Below are 27,591 nucleotides of genomic sequence, written 5' to 3' on the forward strand. Positions count from 1 at the left end.
TAAGGTCAGGAAGATCCCTTGGAGAAGGAAATGGCAACCTATTCCAGTACTCTTGCCTGGAAAATCCCATGAACAGAGGAGCCTGGTAGGCTACAGCCCATGGGGTCGCATAGAGTTGGACACGACTGAGCGACTAAAGTAGAAGTAGTAATATTGGGGAAAATTTTGGTACAGCAGAAGAAATTTAAATAAAGCAAATTCTAGGTTTTCAGTAATTATCTATTATAAAACAGAATTGTGTTCTACTAGGAAAAACAACTGAACTGGATGTATATTTTTGCAAGGAAGAGGTCAGAACAATGTCCAGCCCCAAGCTACCTGAGCCCTGGAGTCGACCTTCACTACTGTGAAAGTGCTACAGCACTTTTGGTGCTAGGATTAGCACCAAAGTGAAAATATGTATTACGCAGAACCATTCTGAATAGCCTAGCTTTATAAGTAATTCAGAGATTATTTAACGCATTATTATTTTAACTGTTTTGGATGGAAACTGATATAAAATCTACTCTAAGCTTCCCTGTCTTAAATAAAAATTAAACATAATTTAACCTGTTTCTGAGGACTCACAGTGATAAATTGATTATGAGAAACAACAGCATTAAAGTGTATAATTTTACATTAAATGTGGTTACATTAAATGGCCTCTTTCCAGTTTTTAATGTTGGTTTCCTCTTATGTCACTTCTTCCTTCGCTATAAACTACACCTTTTGATGGGCTTCAGAATGCCTATTTCTGTTATTGGCATCCCCCTCCCCCCCACATTTCCTCTTTTAATTCTCTGAAGCATGAATGTTTGGAAACCACATCATCAACCTGTCTGAATTATCAAAGTAAAAGCAAACAAACTTGGAGAGGGATCGACTGGCTATTTTATGTACATGGTCTTCAGCCTGGACTTGTATATTCTGGCTATCTTGAGGCCTTTTAAATTTAATTCCAGGTTCTCAACTATGTCAAGTGGGAAAGCTGCCAGAGAGCTTAATTTTAGGGTGGTAAACTAATGTTATACCTTGCTACAATATTTTATGCTTTTTCTCTTTTTTCTTTTTTGAATCTCTACAAACTACCATGAAAATGCTTCTATAGTCTCTGATTCCAAGTCTGAAGCACTCAAAGCCTAATTTAGTTGTATTTTACAATGTATTTCTATTTTCAGAGCTTGGCTACAGCATAACCATGTGCTGGCTGACAGATGTTGCTTATATGGACTGTCTGTATCAGACATGAAAATTCTTTACCTTTACGTTATGTGAGAAATGGGTTAATACTGCAAAATTGACACTCTTAATCATTACATTAGTTCTAAATTCTATATTGAGAATACACCTAAAATAAGATGCCTATATTAGATCTAACATTCATTTTAATTTAAAGAAATATTTTAACCAAATTTATTAATGTCATTTCTATGCTCTTAATATGCATTTTAATATTAACAAGCTGATGCACCCATTTACATATAGCATATATAAATTTTATATGGTTATGTTATGTTACATTATTAGAATATAACATATTATAAGACCAGTTAGTACTAGCAAATGACTTTAAACAATATATTAATCATATATTAATATTTTCTAGGTCTATACTGAATTGCTCAAGAAAGAAACAAGTAAACAATATGTTAGTGATTCACAGCCAATATCTAACCTGGAAAAAAAAAAGAAAAAAAAAAAAAAACACACCAAGTGGAACAAAGAATATACTTAAATTCAAATAAACACTCTTTTAATTTACTCTTACAACTATTTCACAAGCAATGTAGAAATTTAGTGCTCTCACCAAGAACATGAAAATACAACTTTATGTTGCTCTGGCTACATAAATATGTCCAAATGCTCTCACTTGAAACAAATCAGATTAACTACCTCATTTTACCTTACGTTAAGTACTCAATTATAAAAGGACAAAAGTTAACAGGAAAAGAAAAGAGGAGTCAATCCTGGCTATTAAGGACAATCTGTGTAGGTGGGTATGGCTGACAAATCTAGGACTACTTAGAGATGATATCTAGACCAAAAACATTTTATTTTATCTTTAAAATAAAATATAAATGTCTAATAATAAGAAAATCCTTCAATTCAGAAGATAAACTGGATTTAAAATTTTTTTCTAATATTACATTTAGAATAAATAAGAAATAACTTAATTCCTTAACCTAGCAGCTCTGTTATAAAATCTTATAATGGAAACAGACTGACTTTCACCTCCTCCCTTAACCTGTCCCTTCTATTGGCCTTTATTATCTGGGCAGCCTGCTGGCCTTCTGTCTGCCATCAGGTTGCAAATCAGATACTTGACTCATATCCTAATATCCTTTAGACAATCCACTTGACTAATTTAATCCTCTGACTAGTCAGTTACTATCCCACATCGTTCACTTTTAGGTACTTGATAATATAAAAATATTTCCCTAGGCTAATAAGATATATAAAGAGATACTAGTATCCCAAAACACAAATAGCTGAAGCCTCTAGAAAAGTAAATAGTGATAACAAGCAAGCAAAAGTACAACTCCACCACCACCTTTTATATAGTCCAAATAATATTTTAAAAACAATCTCAGTAATTCTTACACATCATGTGATTTTGTTCCTAAAAGATTCTGACCTTATTTCCCTTTCCCAGATCCAAGAGAAGAAATGATTCTAAAATGCATTAATTTTACTTAAAATGACACTTTTCCCCCCCAAATAATTAGATATCTTCTTATTAACTATCCCCCCACCCCAATTAGTCACAAGAATATTATTTTAACACCCCAATGTGTAATTCTGGCTTGTGAGTAATATTTTTAATTGATGTAAAAATACTTACTTAGGCTACTTAGTTGTCTAATTATATTTGCCAAGGAAATATTGGTCACACACTCCAGTTCATTCTTAATTCCTCTAGGCAGTGCAGTGTGACACAAGTGCCTAGGATCAATGTTTCTTTTCACTAATGGCATCTTGAGATCAACCTTTGTGCCAGTTCACCTGTAGGAAATCATATAATAAATTAACACTTTTCAGTTTTAACCAACACAGAGTGAGACCTTATCTTTCACATTTCATAATAAAATATTTGCTAGTATGAAGATGGTGAAAATGGAGTCACACCCGACTAAATAAAACTGACTTAACATTTTTAATAAAAATGATTTAACATTTTTATCTTCAATTATTAGAATGTCAATATTACATAAAACATTTTTTAAAATTTACTTTCAATGTCAACTGCTTCATGATGAATTCATAATCATTACCACTATTATTCTCTTAACACCACTGATTTTACTTTTACAAAAAACTAGAGGTTTTTGTTCTAGAAAGTTAGTATGGAGGTCCTCTGTAAGGAATAACCTAAGAGGATTAAAGAAGCTGCAAGATTAGCATCAAAATTACTTTTCCACATAAAATGTATTAGGCATTCAATAGCACAAAAATCAAATTGTCCATGTAATCCTCAATCTCATCAAAACCAACCAAAAATTATTTATTTAACTGATCAACCTTCTTTGATTTACAGTCAGTCCTCACTTTCCAGGCTTCCCATATGCATAAATTTCAGCTTCCACAGTTCAGTTAAATACCGGTCCCCCAACAACATGGTTCTAATTTCATACTACAGTATACTGCGAGTAACTACATAAATACAAATTTCTTTGCTGGCACTTCAGTTCACAAGTCACTGTGTTAATAAGAGGAACATCATTTCAGTGACCAATCACATCATTTTTTTTCAAACTCTGTTGGTAAAAGGTAACTTCTCATCTGTTAGTTCACCTACAGATAGTGAAGCATGTAGTTGGTTTATATTCTTGCCTCCCAATGATAAACTCATGTGAAATTTTACAAAATGATAATTGAGAGAACTGGCCAATAATGATAAAAATGTGGCAAAGAAAGAAAAAATGATGACATTGGAGTGAAATTCAAATTGAATATAAACGGATTAACAGAAAAAAATAGTTGACTGTGGGAATGTTGCCACTACCACTGTTTGAGAGACACTAGAGATACAGTCAGAGGAATTTAGTGAAGGTAAAATTATTGAAATGAGGAAAGTAGTTGTCACAAAAAGATGTCCCAAAAGAAGTGACAACAGCAAAAAACTTCACAATAAAGGAATTCTTAGTTAAGAAGAGAAGCAAAAAGCAAAGGAGAAAAGGAAAGATATAAGCATCTGAATGCAGAGTTCCAAAGAATAGCAAGGGGAGGTAAGAAAGCCTTCCTCAGTGATCAATGCAAAGAAATAAGAGGAAAACAACAAAATGGGAAAGACTAGAGATCTCTTCAAGAAAATTAGAGATACCAAGGGAACATTTCATGCAAAGATGGGCTCAATAAAGGACAGAAATGGTATGGCCCTAACAGAAGAAGAAGATATTAAGAAAGGTGGCAAGAATACATAGAAGAACTGTACAAAAAAGATCTTCATGACCCAGATAATCACGATGGTGTGATCACTGACCTAGAGCCAGACATCCTGGAATGTGAAGTCAAGTGGGTCTTAGAAAGCATCACTACGAACAAAGCTAGTGGAGGTGATGGAATTCCACTTGAGCCATTTCAAATCCTAAAAGATGATGCTGTGAAAGTGCTCCATTCAATATACCATCAAATTTGGAAAACTCAGCAGTGGCCCCAGGACTGGAAAAGGTCAGTTTTCATTCCAATCCCAAAGAAAGGCAATGCCAAAGAATGTTCAAACTACCGCACAATTGCACTCATCTCACAAGCTAGTAAAGTAATACTCAAAATTCTCCAAGCCAGGCTTCAGCAATATGTGAACCGTGAACTTCCTGATGTTCAAGCTGGTTTTAGAAAAGGCAAAGGAACCAGAGATCAAATTGCCAACATCTGCTGGATCATGGAAAAAGCAAGAGAGTTCCAGAAAAACATCTATTTCTGCTTTATTGACTATGCCAAAGCCTCTGACTGTGTGGATCACAATAAACTCTGGAAAATTCTGAAAGAGATTGACCTGCCTCTTGAGAAATTTGTATGCAGGTCAGGAAGCAACAGTTAGAACTGGACATGGACCAACAGACTGGTTCCAAATAGGAAAAGGAGTATGTCAAGGCTGTATATTGTCACCCTGCTTATTTAAATTATATGCAGAGTACATCATGAGAAACGCTGGGCTGGAAGAAGCACAAGCTGGAATCAAGATTGCCGGGAGAAATAGCAATAACCTCATTTATGCAGATACCACCACCCTTATGGCAGAAAGTGAAGAGGAACTCAAAAGCCTCTTGATGAAAGTGAAAGTGGAGAGTGAAAAAGTTGGCTTAAAGCTCAACATTCAGAAAATGAAGATCATGGCATCTGGTCCCATCACTTCAAGGCAAACAGATGGGGAAACAGTGGAAACAGTGGCTGACTTTATTTTTGGGGGCTCCAAAATCACTGCAGATGGTGACTGCAGCCATGAAATTAAAAGACGCTTACTCCTTGGAAGGAAAGTTATGACCAACCTAGACAGCATATTCAAAAGCAGAGACATTACTTTGCCAACAAAGGTCCATCTAGTCAAGGCTATGGTTTATCCAGTGGTCATGTATAGATGTGAGTGTTGGACTATGAAGAAAGCTGAGCGCCGAAGAATTGATGCTTTTGAACTGTGGTGTTGGAGAAGACTCTTGAGAGTCCCTTGGACTGCAAGGAGATCTAACCAGTCCATCCTAAAGGAGATCAGTCCTGGGTGTTCACTGGAAGGATTGATGCTGAAGCTGAAACTCCAATACTTTGGCCACCCTATGCGAAGAGCTGACGCATTTGAAAAGACCCTGGTGCTGGGAAAGATTGAGGGCAGGAGAGAAGGGGATAACAGAGGATAAGATGGTTGGATGGCATCACCGACTCAATGGACTAGAGTTTGGGTGAACTCTGGGAATTGGTGATGGACAGGGAGGCTTGGCCTGCTGCGGTTCATGGGGTTGCAAAGAGTTGGACATGACGGAGCAACTGAACTGAACTGACTGAGGGGTATTTCACGACACAAAGTGCAAAAGGATAAAATGTTAGAAGCTGATCTAAATTTAGTAGAAAAGAATAAGACAATTTGCAAGGCACAGAAAAGATGTTTATTCTACTGGCTCTGTTTTTCTATATAAGGAGAAGGCAAAGCACTGTTCAAACTACTCTTGGTTAAGTTTTTTACCAAGAAATAAAGCACTGTAATTCTAACTGTTTCTAAGACATTTATAAACATTATACTAAATTATATTAGCTTACTATTTTTTTATTTCCCTTGGAGAAGGCAATGGCAACCCACTCCAGTACTCTTGCCTGGAAAATCACATGGACGGAGGAGCCTGGTAGGGTACAATCCATGGGGTCGCGAAGAGTCGGACATGACTGAGCGACTTCACTTTCACTTTTCACTTTCATGCACTGGAGGAGGAAATGGCAACCCACTCCAGTGTTCTTGCCTGGAGAATCCCAGGGAAGGGGGAGCTTGGTGGGCTGCTGTCTCTGGGGTCACACAGAGTCAGACACAACTGACGCGACTTAGCAGCTGTAATTTTTTCACACTGATTAATAAGATGAATTTGTACAGTTTTATTATCTTATACAGGCATTTTTTTTGGTCCCACACTACCATACGAAATGAGGTCTGCCTGTACTTATTTACTGGTAAACAATGCTTACTGAAGGAAGGCATTTATTATTTACTGAGCTTTAATCACTACCAAATGGAAAGTTCTGGATAAATCTAATTGCATGTAAGTGTTACTGATGAACATTCTTTAAAAACAAACTTTTACATGAAATCTGTCTCCTCTGACTAGTTTGTCCAGCATTTTCTCTACATTTTTAAACCTTTTTACAATTGTAAAATATGAAGTTCGCTTTTAAAAAAGTATACAAAATTGTACAGCTTCAATGATTTAAACAAACATGCAAGCTAACTTAGGAGCCAAAACATAAGAAAAAACATAATAAGAAATAAAAACCCCAGAACAGTCCCACTTTGGTCTCCTCCCCAATCACCCTTATTTCTTTCCTCCCCAAAGGTAACCATTATTCTCTTACAATACACATTTCCTTGTTTTTCTTTACACTTTCACACCTTAAGCAGGTAACTCTAAACACTAACATTTTATTTTTATTGCTTTTTGAAGTTTATGTGAATAGAACCATATGTTATGTATTATTACTTCGTGTCTTGCCTTTTACAGTCAACATTATACTTGTAACATTCATCTATGTCGCTTTATGTAACTGTAGGGTGTTCATTTTCAATGCTGTAAGATAGTCTACTGTATAATTACACCACAATTTATTTACCCATTCTAATGCTGATATTATATACATGAGTTGTTTCTAGTTTGAGGTTATTATGAACAATACTATGAACATTCATGTACAAGTGTCTTGGTGCACACATTTCTGTTGGAAGTATACTTCAGGAGAATAGCTAGGTTAAGGACATGCACAGCTTGATCCTTAGGAGATGATGTCAAACTGTTTCAAGAGAAGTTGTACCAAAGTATACTCCTTTCAGCAGTGTAGGAGGTTGCTGCTGTTCCACATCCTCACAACACTTGATGCTGTCAGTTAAAAAAAAAAATCTAGCAATTCTTGTACATAAGTTGTGACAGCGTACTGCAGTTTTATGTTTTCCCCAATTACTGAGAGTTTAAGCACCTTTTCATGTGTTTATCCTTTGGATTTTCCTCATTTGAGAAGTGTCTATTCAATGCTCTTGCCTATCTTCCTTTTACTATTTGTTATGTTAGGGCTGATTTGTAAGAACACTGGATATGAGCCATTTGAAGGTTATATATGATGCAAATATCTTCTCTTGTGTCATTTGCTATCTCACGCTCTTGATGTCTTTTATGAGAAAGTGATGGAATTTAACAATCTTTTTCTTTTAAGTTTAGTATAAAAGCAGTTTTTAAAAAAAATCATTTTATACACTAAGATCACAAGTATGAGCTTCTGTTTTATCTCTTAGCTTTGTTGTTTTGCCTTGTAGTTTTAATTTATAATTGACATGGAATTAATTTTTTGTGAATGGTTTTAGGCAGCAGTCAAGTTTCTTATATATTATTTCAACACCATTCATTGAAAAGACTATTCTTTCCCCATTGCTCTACTATGGCACTTTTTTCATAAACCAGGTTTCTATGTATCCTTTAAATCCATTTTGAGGTTCTACAGTATTTCACTTATCTGTCCACCTAAAGCTAATCTTAGTAGAGCTCTACAGTAAGTCTTGATATCCAATAGGCCAAGTCCTCCTACCTTGCACAAAAGCATTTTGAATATACTGAATTCATATTAAAATTCCAATAGTATTTTTCAAAGAAATAAAAACAGCAACCCTAAAAATTCGCATGGAAACACCAAAAACCCCAAACTGCCAAAGAAATCTTGAGAAAGAACAAAGCTAGAAGCAAACACTTCCTGATTTTATACTAAAAGGGTATAGAAATTAAAAATTATGGTACTGACAGAAAAATAAGATATACAGACTCATGAGAATTAAGAACCCAGAGATAAATACAAGTGTAAATGGTCAACTAATACTTGACAAAGGAAATAAGAATACTCCAAGTGGAAAAGATAGTCTTTTCAATAAATGATATTGGAAAAAGTAGACATTCACATGCAAAAGAATGAAACTAGACCCCTATCTGACACCACTCACAAAAATTAACTTGAAATGAATTAAAGATTTATATGTAAGACCTGAAATGTAAAACTCCTAGCAGAAAACAAAGGGGAAAAAACTCCTTGACATTGGTCTTAACAACGTTTGTTTTTTGTTTTTTTTTTTTGGATGTAAGACCAAAAGCACAAGAAACAAAAGCAAAAATAAGTAAGAGGGACTGCATCAAACTAAAAAGTTTCTGCACAGCAAAGTAAACAAAATGAAGAGGCAGCCTCCGGAATGGGGAAAAATATTTGCAAACCATTAAATTAATAAGGGGTTAATATCCAAAATATATAAGGAACCCATACAACTCAACAGCAAAAAAATCCCAAACAATCTAATTAAAACTTGGGCAGAGGAGTGAACAGACATTTTTCCAAAGACGGACATACAAATGATCAACAAGTACACGAAAAGATGCTCAACATCACTAATCAAGGAAATGCATTTTTTCCTTTTTTTTAGAAAAACTATTATACAATTTTAAAGGTTACAGTTATTACAAAGTACTGGCTATGTTCCTTGTGTTGTACAATACATCCCTGAACCTGTCTTACATCCAATACTTTGTACCTCCCTCTTTCCCACCCCTATATTGTTTTTCCCCACTGGTAACCACAAGTTTGCTCTCTACATCTGTGAGTCTGCTTCTTTGTTTTTTTTGCATTCACCAGTTTGTTATATTTTTTAGATTCCACATATAGGTGTTATCATGCAATTTAAAACCACAATGAGATAACACCTCACAACTGGTAGTATGGCTAGTCTCAAAAAGACAAGAGATAACAAATACTGGTAAGGATGTAGAGAAAGGGGAACCACCATAAACTGCTGATGGAAATGTAAATTGATACTTTGGAAATGTTATCAATGGATACTATGGAAATAGAATGGAGTCTCCTCAAAAAAATTAAAAACAGAATTATCACATGATCTAGCAATCCTCCTTCATGGTATACATCTGAAGGAAATGAAATCATTATTTTTGAAGAGATATTTGCAACCCCATGTTGACTGCAGCATTAAATACGCAAGATGGAAACATCCTAAAAGTCCACTGATGGATGAAAAAATAAAGAAAATGTGATATAAACAGTATATACAATGAAATAATATTCAGTCATAAAAATGAAGGAAATCCTGCCATCTGAGACAACCCTGAGGGCATTGTGCTAACTGAAATAAGTCAGATAGAGATGAACAATATATGACATCATGTATATGCAGAATCCAAAAAAACTGAACTCAGAAATAGAAAGTAGAATTGTGGTTGCCAGGGATTGGAGACTGAGGGACATGGGGAAATTATGGTCAAAGAATACAGACCTCCAGGTATAATAAATTCTGGGGATCCAGTGTATAGCATAGTGACTGTAATTGACAATGTTGTATTATGTACTTAGAAGCTGCTGAGAGTAGATCTCAACTGGTCTCACAATAACAAAAAGAGGTTAACTATGTGAAGTGACGGATGAAATAAGCAATAATCTTATTGTGGTAATCATTTCACAGTACATATTTGTATCATATCTTATTGTACACCTTAAATTTATACAATGTTATATGTCAATTACATTTCAATGAAGCTGGGCAGCGGGGAGACCCTGGCATACAGTGAGTACACAATGACTACTACTTTATTTGAATTTCTCAACAACATTGATTGTTAGAAGATAGATAGACTTGATAGTTAGTACTCTCTGACCCATTTTAAAGGGGGAAAAGTATATGGAAGCAGTGTTAGAGAGTAAAAAAGATGCTGACCAAATCTTTCCAAACTTTTTATATGGGATGCATGGAAACAGCACTCCCCCCCAAAAGAGATTAAGCCGAAACTAATTTTAGGGACAGTTATCAGTTAAGGCAAAGAGATAGAAGGTTTAAGTTTGGAGAAAAGGATGAAAATGACTATGCACAGAGGTCTTCAGGTCAGAGACAGAAGCTCTCTGGAGTATAAAGGAAAGATGTGAGAAAGACAGAGAAATGGGTCAAATAAGGAACTGTTCAAATAAGATGTGAGTTCTGAAGATAACAGAAACAAGGCTTGTATGTCTGCCAGTTGACATAGATAAACAGTGTCATGAGGCTTAGTGAAATTATTTCTAGGTCTTTTGAAAGAGTATGGGCACACTCTTTGGTTTATGATATGATCCCGAAGATGTCAAGAGATGATGCTATGGAATGCAGAATTAAAATACCCCTTCAAACTTTACCACATGTCACACAGCTAATTATTGGCACCACAGGATAATAATCTCAGTTCTGACTTTCAAGTCAGTGTTTCCTTCATTATAACAAGTTGACACTCCTAAATTTTATTCTTGGACTTCTAACTAATTACTTGGAATACATAATCATTTAAACACAGTTTCATTTTTCCTTGCTGCTGCTGCTGCTGCTGCTAAGTCGCTTCAGTCATGTCCGACTCTGTGCGACCCCATAGACGGCAGCCCACCAGGCTCCCCAGTCCCTGGATTCTCCAGGCAAGAACACTGGAGTGGGCTGCCATTTCCTTCTCCCATTTTTCCTTAGTTGTATTCAAAGTTTACTACAACGAAGTTCATTTGTCCACTCATAGTTCCATTAGATCTTCACATAATTTTTTGTCTTGGCATTTCACTTCACAGAGGAATGTACTGGCATTTCAACATGTGCTTTCTCTTCTTGAATATTTTCAAAGTATAAAACCAGTATCAACGTTAATCCCCACTGTTAATAGTTTTCAATTCAAAATAGCAAACCTCCTTCAAGACTCTTAAGCTGGACGACATATTAAAAATCAGCTATTTCACCTCTCATTTTTTAGATGAACAAATTTACCTCAGAAAATTAAAAAAACTTGTCCAAGTTCACAAAATTAACATCAGAGTTAATACTAAACTTTAGACTGCCAGATTTTTACTGTTATACTCTTAATCTGTTAGTATTTTTAAATTCCATTTTATGTTCTTGACAAATCAGCCTTTAAATCTCACAATACTCTAGAAGATTTTCAATGGTATTTTGAAGCTCCCCAATTCCTGAGTGACTTTCTTCAACAAATAAAATACTTTCATGACCCAGAAGCTTACAAGGTAAATAAGGAAACAAAGACAAATGCTAAAAATTTTAAAACAATAAAAATTAACATATGGCTACAGTCTAAAAGTAGGACAAGATAAATTATTAGTTATGCAGAGAGAATGAAATCAAAACAAGCTAAAGAGGTAAGGAAGACAATGTTGATATAGACCTATGGTATATTAATTGTTAGCCCCGTGTAGCTAAATTAAAAATAAATAATTTCAAGTTCAGTTTTTCAGTCACACTAAGCCACATTTCAAGTACTCAATAGCCACATGTGGCTTGTGGGTGCAATTACAGAGGACAACTCAATTACAGGACAACACAATTACAAAGCATTATACCATAACTGTAGAAAGTTGAATCAGACAACACTTATGTCTATGATGGACAAAATGTCAAGGAGATGAGATATTTAAGTCAGGGATAAGAGAGGAAAAATCAGGAAACATGCCTGAAAGGAACACAAAAGTAGAACTAAAAGATAAAATACAATCAAATTAAAAAATTGAACTTTGAAATTCAATAAAGAACACACAAGTCTTCTGAAGGAGTAAATGATGACAAACATTCAACTTTAAAGAATTTTAAAGAGTTCTTATCTTTTATTATGACATATATGTGAAACGGGAGCACCAGACCACCTTACCTATCTTCCTCAGAAAACTGTACGTGGGTCAAGAATCTACAGTCAGAAGCAGGCGCAGAACAATCAACTGATTCAAAATTGGGAAAGGAGTAAAAGGCTATATATTGTCACCTCACTTATTTAATTTATATGCAGAGTACATCATGCAAATGCCGGGCCAGATAAATCACAAGCTGGAATCAAGATTGCTGGCAGAAATATCAACAACCTCAGATATGCAGATGAAACCACTCTAATGGCAGAGAGTGAAGATGAACTAGAGTCTCTTGATGAGGGTGAAAGAGACAAGTGAAAAAGCTGGCTTGAAACTCAACACTGAAAAAACCAAGATCATGGCATCCGGTCCCGTCACTTCACAGCAAATAGAACAGGAAAAAAGTGAAAGCAGTGACAGATTTTATTTTCTTGGGCTCCAAACCACTGCAGATGGTTATTGCAGCCACAAAATTAAAAGATGCTTGATTTCTTGGAAAGCTTAATAAACCTAGACAGCACATTAAAAAGCAGAGACATCACTTTGTCAACAAAGGACTGTATAGCTAAAGGTACGGTTTTTTCAGTTGCATATATGGATGTGAGAGCTGGACCATAAAGAAGGTTGAGTGCCAAAGAATTGAGGCTTTTGAATTGTGGTGCTGGAGAAGACTCTTGAAAGTTCTTTGGACTGCAAGGAGATCAAACCAGTTGATCCTAAAGGATATCAATCCTGACTAGTCATTGAAAGGATGGTTGCTGAAGCTGAAGCTCCAATACTTTGCTTACCTGATAGGAAGAGCTGACTCACTGAAGATTCTGATGCTGGGAAAGATGGAAGGCAAAAGGAGAAGATAACAGCAGAGAATAAAATAGGTAGATAGTATCACTGACTCAATGGACATGATTTGAGCAAACTCCAGGAAACAGTGAAGAACAGAGGAACCTGGGTTGCTGCAGTTCTTGGAATCGTAGAGTCGGACACAACTTAGTGAACAAATAACAATACGTAAAATGACTAGATGCAGTAAAATGCTGGTTCATAGGGTATATATAAACATATATATGTATCAGTTCAGTAGCTCAGTCGTGTCTGACTCTTTGCAACCCCATACACTGCAGCATGCCAAGCTTCTCTGTTCATCATCAACTCCCGGAGCATGCTCAAACTCATGTCCATCAAGTCGGTGATGCCATCCAAGCATCTCATCCTTTGTCATCCCCTTCTTCTGCCTTCAATTTTTCCTAGCACCAAGGTCTTTTCCAATGAGTCAGTTCTTTGCATCAGGTGGCCAAAGGGTTGGAGCTTCAACTTCAGCATCATCCTTCCAATGAATATTCAGGACTTATTTCCTTTAGGATTGACTGATTTGATCTCCTAGATATCCAAGGGACTCTTGAGTCTTCTCCAACACCACAGTACAAAAGCATCAATTCTTCGGTGCTCAGCTTTCTTTACGGCCCAACTTTCACATCCATACATGACTACTGGAAAAACCATAAATGTAACTAGATGGACCTTTGTCGGTAATGTTTCTGCTTTTTAATATGCTGTCCCAGTCTGTCATAGCTTTTTTTCCAAGGAGCAAGCATCTTTTAATTCCATGGCTGCAGTCACTATCTGCAGTGATTCTGGAGCCCAAGAAAATAAAGTCACTGTTTCCATTGTTTCCCCATCTATTTGCCATGAAGTGATGGGACCGGATCCCATGATCTTAGTGTTCTAAATGTTGAGTTTTAAGCCAGCTCTTAAAACTTTCACTCTCCTCTTTCACTTTCATCAAGAGGCTCTTTATTTTAGTTCCTCTTCGCTTTCTGTCATAAGGGTGGTGTCATCTGCATATCTGAGGTTATTGATATTTCTCCTGGCAATCTTGATCTAGCTTGTGCTTAATCCAGCCCGCATTTCTTATGATGTACTCTGCATAGAAGTTAAATAAGCAGGGTGACAATATAAAGCCTTGACGTACTCCTTTCCCAGTTTGGAACCAGTCTGTTGTTTCATGTCCAGTTCTAACTGTTGCTTCTTGACCTGCATACAGATTTCTCAGGAGGCAGGTACAGTGGTCTGGTATTCTCATCTCTAACAAATTTCCAGTTTGTTGTGATCCACATAGCCAAAGGCTTTTTTAGCATAGTCAATGAAGGAAAAGTAAATGTTTTTCTGGAATTCTCTTGCTTTTTCTCTTGCCAATGGATATTGGCAGTTTGGTCTATGCATACATATGTATAGCTTTAGTAAATATTGCTAAGTAATTTTCCACAGTGCTTGAACCAATTTCCACCCCACCAGTTCTTTATGAGCATTCCAGTTGTTTGACAGCCTTGCTAACTCTGGTATTATATACTAATAAGTTGATGATCCAAGACTAATCACATCTTACTGTAAACCTTCTCGTCTTCAAAAATTTCTAAATTTCTAAAATTTTGGCCCATTAAATAAGTAATTATAATAAAATATTAAATACATCATTCTTTAATCCTTTCTAGAAAGTAAATGATGAGTAGATAAAACCTTTTCCATGATACAGAAACAGTATTCCCTACATTCTGTAATATAAGAATTCTATAAACTCAAGAATTCCAAGATTGGCCTTAATAATAACAGAAGCAACAAAATTCATAGCTACATTTAATTCATCTACTGTACAAGTTTAAATAATGAATAGAAATTTTATTAAATTTATATTTGTAGACATACAATTAAATTACAATGTTAGTCAGTTAGCAATTTTAAGTCAAGAACTTGTAAAACTTCCAAAATCATTTTTTCTATTATGTATGATTCATAGTTACATCCTCAACATTTTATAGTTTCCTCTCATTACAGGTGAAAAGAAAAAATACCAATACTGAAAAGGTGCTAGGCATATTATTAACATTTTAATTCTCTTCCCTGACTTGGACATGGAAATTTTTTGCAAATGCTATGCTGAATCAGTGAGAATAATCAATTTACATCACTTTTGAGTTTCAGAATCATCCCTTTGAAAACATTTATTATTATTATCATTATGTCCTTTGTCTTATTTTTAGGGGAAAAAACACAAACTTTATTGAGGTATAAATAAAGTACAATATGCAGATGACACCACCCTTATGGCAGAAAGTGAAGAGGAATTCAAAAGCCTCTTGATGAAAGTGAAAGTGGAGAGTGAAAAAGTTGGCTTAAAGCTCAACATTCAGAAAACAAAGATCATGGCATCCGGTCCCATCTCTTCATGGGAAACAGATGGGGAAACAGTAGAAACAGTGTCAGACTTTATTTTTCTGGGCTCCAAAATCACTGCAGATGGTGACTGCAGCCATGAAATTCAAAGACGCTTACTCCTTGGAAGCATAGCATATTCAAAAGCAGAGACATTACTTTGCCAACAAAGGTCCGTCTAGTCAAGGCTATGGTCTTTCCTGTGGTCATGTATGGATGTGAGAGTTGGACTGTGAAGAAGGCTGAGCGCCGAAGAATTGATGCTTTTGAACTGTGGTGTTGGAGAAGACTCTTGAGAATCCCTTGGACTGCAAAGAGATCCAACCAGTCCATTCTGAAAGAGATCAGCCCTGGGATTTCTTTGGAAGGAATGATGCTGAAGCTGAAACTCCAGTACTTTGGCCATCTCATGTGAAGAGTTGACTCACTGGAAAAGACTCTGATGCTGGGAGGGATTGGGGGCAAGAGGAGAAGGGGACGACAGAGGATGAGATGGCTGGATGGCATCACCGACTCGATGGACGTGAGTCTGAGTGAACTCTGGGAGGTGGTGATGGACAGGGAGGCCTGGTGTGCTGCTTCATGGGGTCACAAAGAGTGGGACACGGCTGAGCAACTAACCTGATCTGATACTGCCCTATGTGATAGGCAGAATTCTAAGATGTTCATTCCAGATCTCCAGCACCTCCTACTACTACTTCCATGATCATACTACATGTTACAAGAGATTCTGAAGGCATAATAATGTTTCCTATCAACTGACCTTAATATACAAAGATTATATGTATGGGTTTAATCTAATCACACTAGCCCTTTAAAAGCAGAGTGTTTTCTCCAGTTGACAGCAGAAAAGGAAGTCAGAGACTCAAATCATGAGGGACACTGACCATATCATTGCTGGCTTGAAGACTGAGGCCACGTGGAAAGGACCTGAGAGTAGTCTCTAAGACCTAAGAGCACTGTTTGGCTGACAGCCAGGAATAAAACAAGAATCTCAGTTCTACAACTGCAAGAAACTGAATCTGCCAATTTGAATGGGTTTGGAAGCTGATTTTTTTCCACCCAAAGCCTCTGGAAATGAATGTAGTGCAGTTAACACCTTGATTTTAGCCTTATAAGATGCTAAGCAGCAAACTAACCAAGCCCACTCAAATTGGTGACCTACAAAACTGTAAGATAATTAATAGACACTGTTCTAATCTGCCAAATTTGTGGTAATTTGTTAAGCAGCAACAGAAAATTAAGTGTACATACTTATAAGTGTACAATTTTAATTAGTTTTAAAGCGGTTTTAACAGTTTAACACTGTGAAATCACTACAGTTGCTGCTTACATTTTCTTTGTGCCCGTTTGCAATCTCTACCTCCACTCATGCCTGCAATCAACCAGGCACTTGCTTTCTGTCACTACAGATTTGTTTGGCTGTTGTAGAATTCTATATGTGTGGAATCATATTTACTCCTTTTGCCTGTCTTTCCATTAGCCTAGTGATTTTTTTAGATTCATCCATGTTGTTGCATGTATCAATAAATCATTCATTATTACTGTTGAATTTTATTGTTCATAGTATGGATTTACCATAATTTACCATTCATTTGTTGATGGACATTTGGGTTATTTTCAGTTAGGGGCTATTACAAATAAAGTGACTATGAACTTTTTGTACAAGTCTGTGTGTGAACATATGTTTGTTTTTCTTGGATAAATAACACACATAAGTTTGTTTTAAGGGCAGGGCAGGGAGAGGATAAGTGGCAGGCAAAGAGTTAACGGTACCCTTACTGCAAAAAAGCAAAGGGATTCTTTTGAGTTCCAAAAGTAGTTCTCAGGAGAAGCTGTGAACTCTCCTCTTTTGTACCTGGAAAAAATGGTGGAGGAACTAGGATTCTACAGTTTAAATGGTAACAAGGGTGATGGGTCAGTAGGCAGAGACTTAAGTCTCTTCTAAATTCTACTTTTTTCCCAAAGTATCTTTCTTTTCAATGGTTTTATTCTGTTGCTTATATGCCTAATAAAATACAATATCATATAGATATACTTAAAGCATTTTCAATGTATTATTACAAAGATGCTTACATTCCAGTTTTCTCATTTACTATTATGAACAATGTTGCTTTGTCCTCTATGAACAGGCTACCTGACAAGAAGAACATGGCCCAGCCTTAAACTGACCTCTACAAAAAGACCACAGTTCGTCAAAAACCGAGCCTGTATGAGCAGTCTTCAACAGGTAAGTATCACATGCATAAACAAGAGGTCTAAAACAAAACACATAATAGGCAGACCTTGTCACCATTAACAGACATTAATAAAGCTAAAGTTTATTAGCTGGGATTCCCTGGTGGCTCAGATGGTAAATTTAGCGTCTACCGGCAATGTGGGAGATCCGGGTTCAATTTGAAAGAGCGCAAGTAGTGAAATTCAAATTCTATCTGTCTCACTGATATATTCATGTTATTATTGGGCATTTCTGTGAATATATTTTAGAAAATACATTCAGAAGCGTTTTTAAAAGTAATTTGAATTATTTACAAGGACGTGACTCCTGACCCAGCCTCTGAGTCAAATAAGCCATTGTTTGAACCGGAAACCAAGGTTCTGATAAAGACACTGGGATCTGCGAGACAATCCCTGGAGCTCCCCTGGGAAGGTCCTTACCAGATAAGTTTGACAAGCTATATGGGCTTGCTTCTGCTGACTCCAAAAGTCCTGAGTCCGCTGTTTGACCCTCAAGACAATGCCTTCCTGTTCTGGGCTCATTCCTATGCTACATTACACAATTGATCTAATTGCTGGGTGTGCGGAACACTCCCCTCCTCATCAATTGAAGGCTTCACATGGTGCGTTTCTCCACTTCAAGGAAAAGACTTTCCTCAACTTGGTCAATATCTTCACCAACAACAATTATATGTGATGCCTCTCTTTAATCTGATGACATCTAACAATCCTAAAATGGACTGATATAACACATTGTACCTTAACTATGGACATAATGTGACTTTTAATTTCGGTTATGTTTTAACTGGTTTAATGACTATTTTGGCTTACATCTATAACTGTAAAATGGGGTTTGTTTTTAACCATCTGAAAGCTTTTAGGTTACAAATGATGGTTCAAGCTCCTATGAGTGCCACAACCTTCTCCAACTGCTACTTGGGGCCCCTGGATCAGAGACCCTCAATATGAGGGTGAGGAGAATATGTACTTCAACAATTTAGGGATGACACCCCTCAAAAGCAGGAAGTAGTTACAGAACTAAAATGATGCCCCTTTTCCTTGGCAACATATTCTAAAAGAAAAAAGAGGGGAATGAGTCAATTCCTAGGTAGATTGATAAGAAGTCCAGGGTCCCTGAGGAGGAGAAAGAGGTCTGGGGCTCTCGAGGAGGAGATGCTGCTGCTGCTGCTAAGTCGCTTCAATCGCGTCCGACTCTGTGTGACCCCACAGACGGCAGCCCACCAGGCTCTGCCGTCCCTGGGACTCTCCAGGCAAGAACACTGGAGTGGGTTGCCATTGCCTTCTCCATTGTGTGAAAGTGAAAAGTGAAAGTGAAGTCACTCAGTTACGTCCCACTCTTCGCGACCCCATGGACTGCAGCCTACCAGGCTCCTCCATCTATGGGATTTTCTAGGCAAGAGTACTGGAGTGGCTTGCCATTGCCTTCTCCGAAGGAAGAGACAGGGGTCTGGAATTCTCAAGGAGGAGAAAAGGACAAACATTTTTTTCTACATTCCTTAGTCTTAGTCACATAAAACCCTGAGCTGATGATGATTACACAACAAAACAACTCAGCTTAAACTCTATTCTATATAAGGACTATATAACAGTTTCTCCTTCTTGAAAACCTGACTAATCCCGTTAGTCCATGGAGTCCCAAAGAGTCAGACACCACTGAACTGAACTGAACTGAATCCTGTTATCTTAAAATGTATATGATGGGTGTGGGTCTGGTAAGATCTTTCTGTTGTTAGTTCTAATCCTATCATCTTAAAATGTAAATTGTGGGAGTGGGTCTAGTAAGATCTTTACCACCTTGAGACATTCTTTTGATTTATTGTAATAACCAATTTAAAAAAGAATATGGCTCCCTTGCAAAGACTAGTGAGGGAACCACTCTTGTCCTCCTTCTGATGTCTATGTCAGCTTTCTCTGTCCTTTTCATACTTTAATAAACCTCTGCTACACACACACACACACACACAAAGTAATTTGAATTATTTAAAAGTAAATTGAATTTATCAAGAATGATTATTTATGAAAAATACTTTCTTTTTTGGGGGACAAGTCCTAGAACATAGAGATGAATTCTGCTCCAGATAAGATCAGATCAGATCAGTTGCTCAGTTGTGTCTGACTCTATGCGACCCCATGAAGCGCAGCACACCAGGCCTCCCTGTCCATCACCAACTCCCAGAGTTCACTCAGACTCACGTCCATCGAGTCGGTGATGCCATCCAGCCATCTCATCCTCTGTCGTCCCCTTCTCCTCTTGCCCCCAATCCCTCCCAGCATCAGAGTCTTTTCCAGTGAGTCAACTCTTCGCATGAGGTGGCCAAAGTACTGGAGTTGCAGCTTTAGCATCATTCCTTCCAAAGAAATCCTGGGGCTGATCTCTTTCAGAATGGACTGGTTGGATCTCCTTGCAGTCCAAGGGACTCTCAAGAGTCTTCTCCAACACCACAGTTCAAAAGCATCAATTCTTCGGCGCTCAGCCTTCTTCACAGTCCAACTCTCACATCCATACATGACCACAGGAAGAACCATAGCCTTGACTAGATGGACCTTTGTTGGCAAAGTGATGTCTCTGCTTTTGAATATGCTATCTAGGTTGGTCATAACTTTCCTTCCAAGGAGTAAGCGTCTTTGAATTTCATGGCTGCAGTCACCATCTGCAGTGATTTTGGAGCCCCCAAAAATAAAGTCTGACACTGTTTCCACTGTTTCCCCATCTATTTCCCATGAAGTGATGGGACCAGATGCCATGATCTTTGTTTTCTGAATGTTGAGCTTTAAGCCAACTTTTTCACTCTCCACTTTCACTTTCATCAAGAGGCTTTTGAGTTCCTCTTCACTTTCTGCCATAACGGTGGTGTCATATGCATATCTGAGGTTATTGATATTTCTCCCGGCAATCTTGATTTCAGCTCGTGTTTCTTCCAGTCCAGCGTTTCTCATGATGTACTATGCATAGAAGTTAAATAAACAGGGTGACAATATACAGCCTTGATGTACTCCTTTTCCTATTTGGAACCAGTCTGTTGGTCCATGTCCAGTTCTAACTGTTGCTTCCTGACCTGCATACAAATTTCTCAAGAGGCAGATCAGGTGGTCTGGTATTCCCATCTCTTTCAGAATTTTCCACAGTTTATTGTGATCCACACAGTCAGAGGCTTTGGCATAGTCAATAAAGCAGAAATAGATGTTTTTCTGGAACTCTCTTGCTTTTTCCATGATCCAGCAGATGTTGGCAATTTGATCTCTGGTTCCTTTGCCTTTTCTAAAACCAGCTTGAACATCAGGAAGTTCACGGTTCACATATTGCTGAAGCCTGGCTTGGAGAATTTTGAGCATTACTTTACTAGCGTGTGAGATGAGTACAATTGTGCGGTAGTTTGAGCATTCTTTGGCATTGCCTTTCTTTGGGATTGGAATGAAAACTGCCCTGCCCTTTTCCAGTCCTGGGGCCACTGCTGAGTTTTCCAAATTTGCTGGCATATTGAGTGCAGCACTTTCACAGCATCATCTTTCAGGATTTGGAATAGCTCCACTGGAATTCCATCACCTCCACTAGCTTTGTTCGTAGTGATGCTTTCTAAGACCCACTTGACTTCACATTCCAGGATGTCTGGCTCTAGGTCAGTGATCACACCATCGTGATTATCTGGGTTGTGAAGATCTTTTTTGTACAGTTCTTCTATGTATTCTTGCCATCTCTTCTTAATATCTTCTGCTTCTGTTAGGTCCATACCATTTCTGTCCTTTATCGAGCCCATCTTTGCATGAAATGTTCCTTTGGTATCTCTAATTTTCTTGAAGAGATCTCTAGTCTTTCCCATTCTGATGTTTTCCTCTATTTCTTTGCATTGATTGCTGAAGAAGGCTTTCTTATCTCTTCTTGCTATTCTTTGGAACTCTGCATTCAGATGTTTATATCTTTCCTTTTTTCCTTTGCTTTTTGCTTCTCTTCTTTTCACAGCTATTTGTAAGGCCTCCCCAGCCAGCCATTTTGCTTTTTTGCATTTCTTTTCCATGGGGATGGTCTTGATCCCCAATGTCACGAACCTCATTCCATAGTTCATCAGGCACTCTATCTATCAGGTATAGGCCCTTAAATCTATTTCTCACTTCCACTGTATAATCATAAGGGATTTGATTTAGGTCATACCTGAATGGTCTAGTGGTTTTCCCTACTTTCTTCAATTTAAGTCTGAATTTGGCAATAAGGAGTTCATGGTCTGAGCCACAGTCAGCTCCTGGTCTTGTTTTTGCTGACTGTATAGAGCTTCTCCATCTTTGGCTGCAAAGAATATAATCAACCTGATTTCGGTGTTGATCATCTGGTGATGTCCATGTATAGAGTCTTCTCTTGTGTTGTTGGAAGAGGGTGTTTGTTATGACCAGTGCGTTTTCTTGGCAAAACTCTATTAGTCTTTGCCCTGCTTCATTCCGTATTCCAACTCCCCTATTTTTCATGATTCCTCTTCTGTGAGTCTATTCTTACCTAATCACATTTTTTCATTATACAGTATTCTCAAAACAGACAAGATATAAATTAAGATATATCAGGCAGACAGCACATGGCTTGCTTCAAAAGTCATAAAACAAAGATAAAGGAGAAAGGAATACTTCCTAACTCAATGAAGTTGGCATTATACTAATACAAAAGCCAGATAAAGATATACTAATATCAGGAAAAGAAAACTACAAATCAACACCTCTGATGAATACAGATGCAAAAATCCCCCACAAAAATTTAGCAAAATCATTAAGGTACACAAAAATTACACACTACAACAACGTGGGATTCATTTGAGTCATGGAAGACTGGTTCCACAGCCAAAAATCAATCAAATTGAATCCATCCCATCAATCTGCTATAGAAGAAAAGTCACATGATCATATTAATTATGTAGAAAAAAATTTGACAAGCCCAACACTTTTCATGATAAATTCAGAATGTCTAGCAAACCAGGAATAGATGGTAACTTCCTCAACTTAATAAGGAGCATCTAATAGCTAAAGCTGGAGAAGTAAATGGCAACCCACTCCTGTATTCTTGCTTGGAGAATTCCATGGACAGAGGAGCCTGGCAGGCTACAGTCCATGGGATTGCAAGAGTCAGATATGACTTAGTGACTAAACCACCATTACCACCAGTAGCTAAAGCTATTACCTACAGCTAACATCATACTTCATGGTGAGAAACTAGAAGCTTTCCTGCCAAGGTCAGAAACAAGGCAAAAATGTCCCATATCATCACATCCTACTCAAAGTCTTAGCTAGAGCAATATGACAAGAAAAGGAAAAAAAATAAAAAGATTGAGAAGAAATAAAACTGTCTTTATTCACAGATAACATGACTATATATGTTGAAAATCCAAAATAATCAACAAAAACTCCTGGAACTAATAAATTATTATAACAAGACAACAGGATACAAGGCTAATATATAAAACTCAACTGTTTTTCAATATACCAGCAATAACAACTGTAAATTTAAATTAATAACATATAATTTACATTAGCACCCCAATCCCCAAACTACTTAGGTATAAATTTATATGAGATTTATATGAGGGAAACTATAATGCTCTGATTTGAAAAAAAGAAAAAGAAGAACTAAATAAATGAAGCAATATTTCACATTCATAGATAGGAAGACTCAGTATGGTCATGATATAAGTTCTTCACAACTTGATCTAAACATTCAATGCAATCCAAATCAAAATCCTAGCAATTTATTTTGTAGCTACTGACAAACTGATTCTGAAGTTTATATGGAAAGCCAAAAGACCCAGAACGGCCAATGTAATATTGAAGGGAACAATAATTAGTGGGAAGACTGACACTACCTGACTTCAAGCCTTAGTATAAAGCTACAGTAAGCGAGACAGTACAATACTGGCAAAAGCACGGGCAAATAGATCAATGGAACAGAACAGAGTGTCCACAAACAGGCCCATATAAATACCGCCAACTGATTTTAGACAAGAAAAGCAAAATAATAATAGGCACACCTCATTTTACTGTGTTTCACAGATACTGCATTTCTTACAAATTGAAGGTTTGTGGCAACTCTGTGTCATCAGATGACAGTAGTTTTAGCAATAAAGTATTTTTCAATTAATGTATTTTTTTTACACATAGTGCTATTCCACACATAATAGACTAAAGTATAACATAAACATAACTTTTATATGCACTAAGAAGGAAAAAAAATTCACGTGACTAGCTTAAATGTGATATACACTTTATTGGGGTGGTCTGGAACCAAATCCGCAACATATCAAAGGTATGCCTGTGCAATGGAGAGCAGAGTCTTTAACAAATGGTAGTGGAAAACTGGACATCTACATGTAAAAAAGTGAATATAAACAGAGACCTTACACCTTTCACAAAAATTAACTCAAAATGAATCACAGACCTAAATGTGAAATGAAAATCTATAAAACTTCTAGAAGATAACAAAGGAGAAAATCTAGATGACCTTGTGTTTGGCAGTGACTTTTCAGATCCATGAAAAAATAACTGATGAGCTGGATTTTATTAAAATTAAAAATTTCTGCTCTACAAAAGACATCAAGAGAATGAGAAGACATGTCACAAATTGTGAAAAAACATTTGCAAAGGACTGAAAAAGAACTGTTGTTCAGAGTATACAAGCAATTGTTAAAAGTTTTTTTTTTTTTTTTTTAAAGAATAACCTGATTAAAAACTGGGCTAAAGATCTAAACAGACACTTCACTAAACAGATATATAGATGGTAAAGAAGTATATAAAAAGATGCTCAACATCATATGTCATTTGAGAACTACAAATCAAAACAATGAGAATTCCCTGGAAATCCAGTGGTTAGGACTCCATGCTTTCACTGCCAAAGGCCTGGGTTCAATCCCTGGTTAGGGAACTAAAATCCCACAAGTCATGTGGCACAATCAATCAATAAATACATACACAAATATTTATATAATAATGCACTCAATATGCCAGCAAATTTGGAAAACTCAGCAGTGGCCCCAGGACTGGAAAAGGGCAGTTTCAGTCCAATCCCAAAGAAAGGCAATGCCAAAGAATGCTCAAACTACCGCACAACTGCACTTATCTCACACGCTAGTAAAGTAATGCTCAAAATTCTCCAAGTCAGGCTTCAGCAATATGTGAACCATGAACTTCCTGATGTTCAAGCTGGTTTTAGAAAAGGCAAAGGAACCAGAGATCAAATTGCCAACATCTGCTGGATCATGGAAAAAGCAAGAGAGTTCCAGAAAAACATCTATTTCTGCTTTATTGACTATGCCAAAGCCTCTGACTGTGTGGATCACAATAAACTGTGGAAAATTCTGAAAGAGATGGGAATACCAGACCACCTGATCTGCCTCTTGAGAAATTTGTATGCAGGTCAGGAAGCAACAGTTAGAACTGGACATGGACCAACAGACTGGTTCCAAATAGGAAAAGGAGTACATCAAGGCTGTATATTGTCACCCTGTTTATTTAACTTCTATGCAGAGTACATCATGAGAAACGCTGGACTGGAAGAAACACAAGCTGGAATCAAGATTGCCGGGAGAAATATCAATAACCTCAGATATGCATATGACACCACCGTTATGGCAGAAAGTGAAGAGGAACTCAAAAGCCTCTTGATGAAAGTTAAAGTGGAGAGTGAAAAAGTTGGCTTAAAGCCCAATGTTCAGAAAACTAAGATCATGGCATCTGGTCCCATCACTTCATGGGAAATAGATGGGGAAACAGTGGAAACAGTGTCAGACTTTATTTTTGGGGGCTCCAAAATCACTGCAGATGGTGACTGCAGCCATGAAATTCAAAGACGCTTACTCCTTGGAAGGAAAGTTATGACCAACCTAGATAGCATATTCAAAAGCAGAGACATCACTTTGCCAACAAAGGTCCATCTAGTCAAGGCTATGGTTCTTCCTGTGGTCATGTATGGATGTGAGAGTTGGACTGTGAAGAAGGCTGAGCGCCGAAGAATTGATGCTTTTGAACTGTGGTGTTGGAGAAGACTCTTGAGAGTCCCTTGGACTGCAAGGAGATCCAACCAGTCCATTCTGAAGGAGATCAGCCCCAGGATTTCTTTGGAAGGAATGATGCTGAAGCTGAAACTCCAGTACTTTAGCCGCCTCATGCGAAGAGTTGACTCACTGGAAAAGACTCTGATGCTGGGAGGGATTGGGGGCAAGAGGAGAAGGGGACGACAGAGGATGAGATGGCTGAATGGCATCACTGACTCGATGGATGTTGAGTCTGAGTGAACTCCGGGAGTTGGTGATGGACAAGGAGGCCTGGTGTGCTGCGCTTCATGGGGTCGCATCGAGTCGGACACGACTGAGCAACTGATCTGATCTGATCTGATCTAACATTTAGGAATACAGAGTCTGACAACAAAGGAGATGGGGTTTGAGTATGGTTCTGCCACTTACAAACTGTACTAAGGACTTTAACCTCTCTGTGCCTCTGGGATTAACACTACCTACTTCACTTGGTTGGTTGTGTGGGAATGTGTGCTAAGTCGCTTCAGTTGTGTCCGACTCATTGCAACCCTATGGACTGTAGCCTGCCAGGCTCCCCTGTCCATGGGATCCTCCAGGCAAGAATACTGGAATGGGTATTCCATTCCTGTCCTCCTCCAGGGCATTGTCCCAACCAGGGGATCGAACCCACATCTCTTATGTCTCCTGCATTGGCAGGAGGTTTCTTTACCAATAGCACCATCTGGGTTGTTTGTAAAGATTTTGTGTAGTTGCTCAGTCATGTCTGATCTTTGCAACCCTATGGACTATAGCTCACCAGGCTCCTCTGTCCATGGGATTCTCCAGACAAGAAAACTGGAGTGGGCTGCCATTTCCTTCTCTAGGGTTTCTTCCCAATTCGGGGATTGAACTCGGGTCTCCTGCATTGTGGGCAGATTCTTTACTGTCTGAGCCACTAAAATGACTAGGAGAAGGCCCGAAACAGCAAATAAGAACTCCAAGATGTTAATGATTATTTCCATGAAAAAACCTTGCATTTCTTAAGAATTTTCCAAGGATAAAGGGCTATACAATCTTATAATTAGAATGGCTTTTTTCCATTCTAAAGAACAATATTTGGATGAAAGCGAATGGCAGTTTTCTGAATTTCTGCCACTTTCCCTTTTGTGACTATTATTTTGCATGACCACAGAATCCACTATGTGTGTGCTTTGTTGAATCTTCAGAAAAACTGTTCTGGTCTTTAACATAATCAATAATCAAATCTGAATGTTACATTTTTTAAAAGACGCAGCAGAACACAAGTACTGTGCTCTGTTTTTACCCATACCTCATTTCTGACAATAAATGGGTAATTTTTCCATACCAAGCAGTTCTCCAGTTCTCTGTGGACAACAACTGAGCATCCTACAAGTCAATTCAGTGCATCCTACGTGCATGCGTGCTCAGTCACTTCAGCTGTGTCTGACTCTTTGCAATCCTGTGGACTGTAGCCCACTAGGCTGCTCTGTCCATGGGATTCTCCAGGCAGGAATACGGGAGTAGGTTGCCATGCCCTCCTCCAGGAGATCTTCCAGACCCAGGGATCAAATTCACATCTGCCTTCATCTCCTGCATTGCAGGCAGAATTCTTTATCCACTGAGTCACCTCAGTTCAGTTCAGTTGCTCAGTTGTGTAGGACTCTTTGCGACCCCACGGACTGCAGCACATCAAGCTTCCCTATCCATCACCAACTCCAGAAGCTTACTCAAACTCATGTCCATCGAGTCAGTGATGCCATCCAAAACATCTCATCCTCTATCGTCCCCTTCTCCTCCCGCCTTCAAT

General features: G+C 37.7%; 1 protein-coding gene across 9 annotated transcripts in view; it reads right to left on the reverse strand.

Moving 5' to 3' along the window:
• The window catches only part of WASF1 (WASP family member 1), a 130,089-nt gene that overhangs the window by 18,423 nt on the left and 84,075 nt on the right, over positions 1–27,591 (reverse strand). For all 9 annotated transcript variants that reach the window (XM_006071827.4, XM_006071824.4, XM_006071826.4 and 6 more), the window contains exon 2: positions 2,822–2,982. In XM_006071827.4, the coding sequence (XP_006071889.2) occupies positions 2,822–2,954 (133 nt within the window). In that variant the 5' untranslated portion in view covers positions 2,955–2,982. The remainder of the gene's footprint in view (positions 1–2,821; positions 2,983–27,591) is intronic.

Source organism: Bubalus bubalis, chromosome 10 (genome assembly GCF_019923935.1).
Source record: "Bubalus bubalis isolate 160015118507 breed Murrah chromosome 10, NDDB_SH_1, whole genome shotgun sequence".
In the NCBI taxonomy this organism is placed as follows: Eukaryota; Metazoa; Chordata; class Mammalia; order Artiodactyla; family Bovidae; genus Bubalus; species Bubalus bubalis.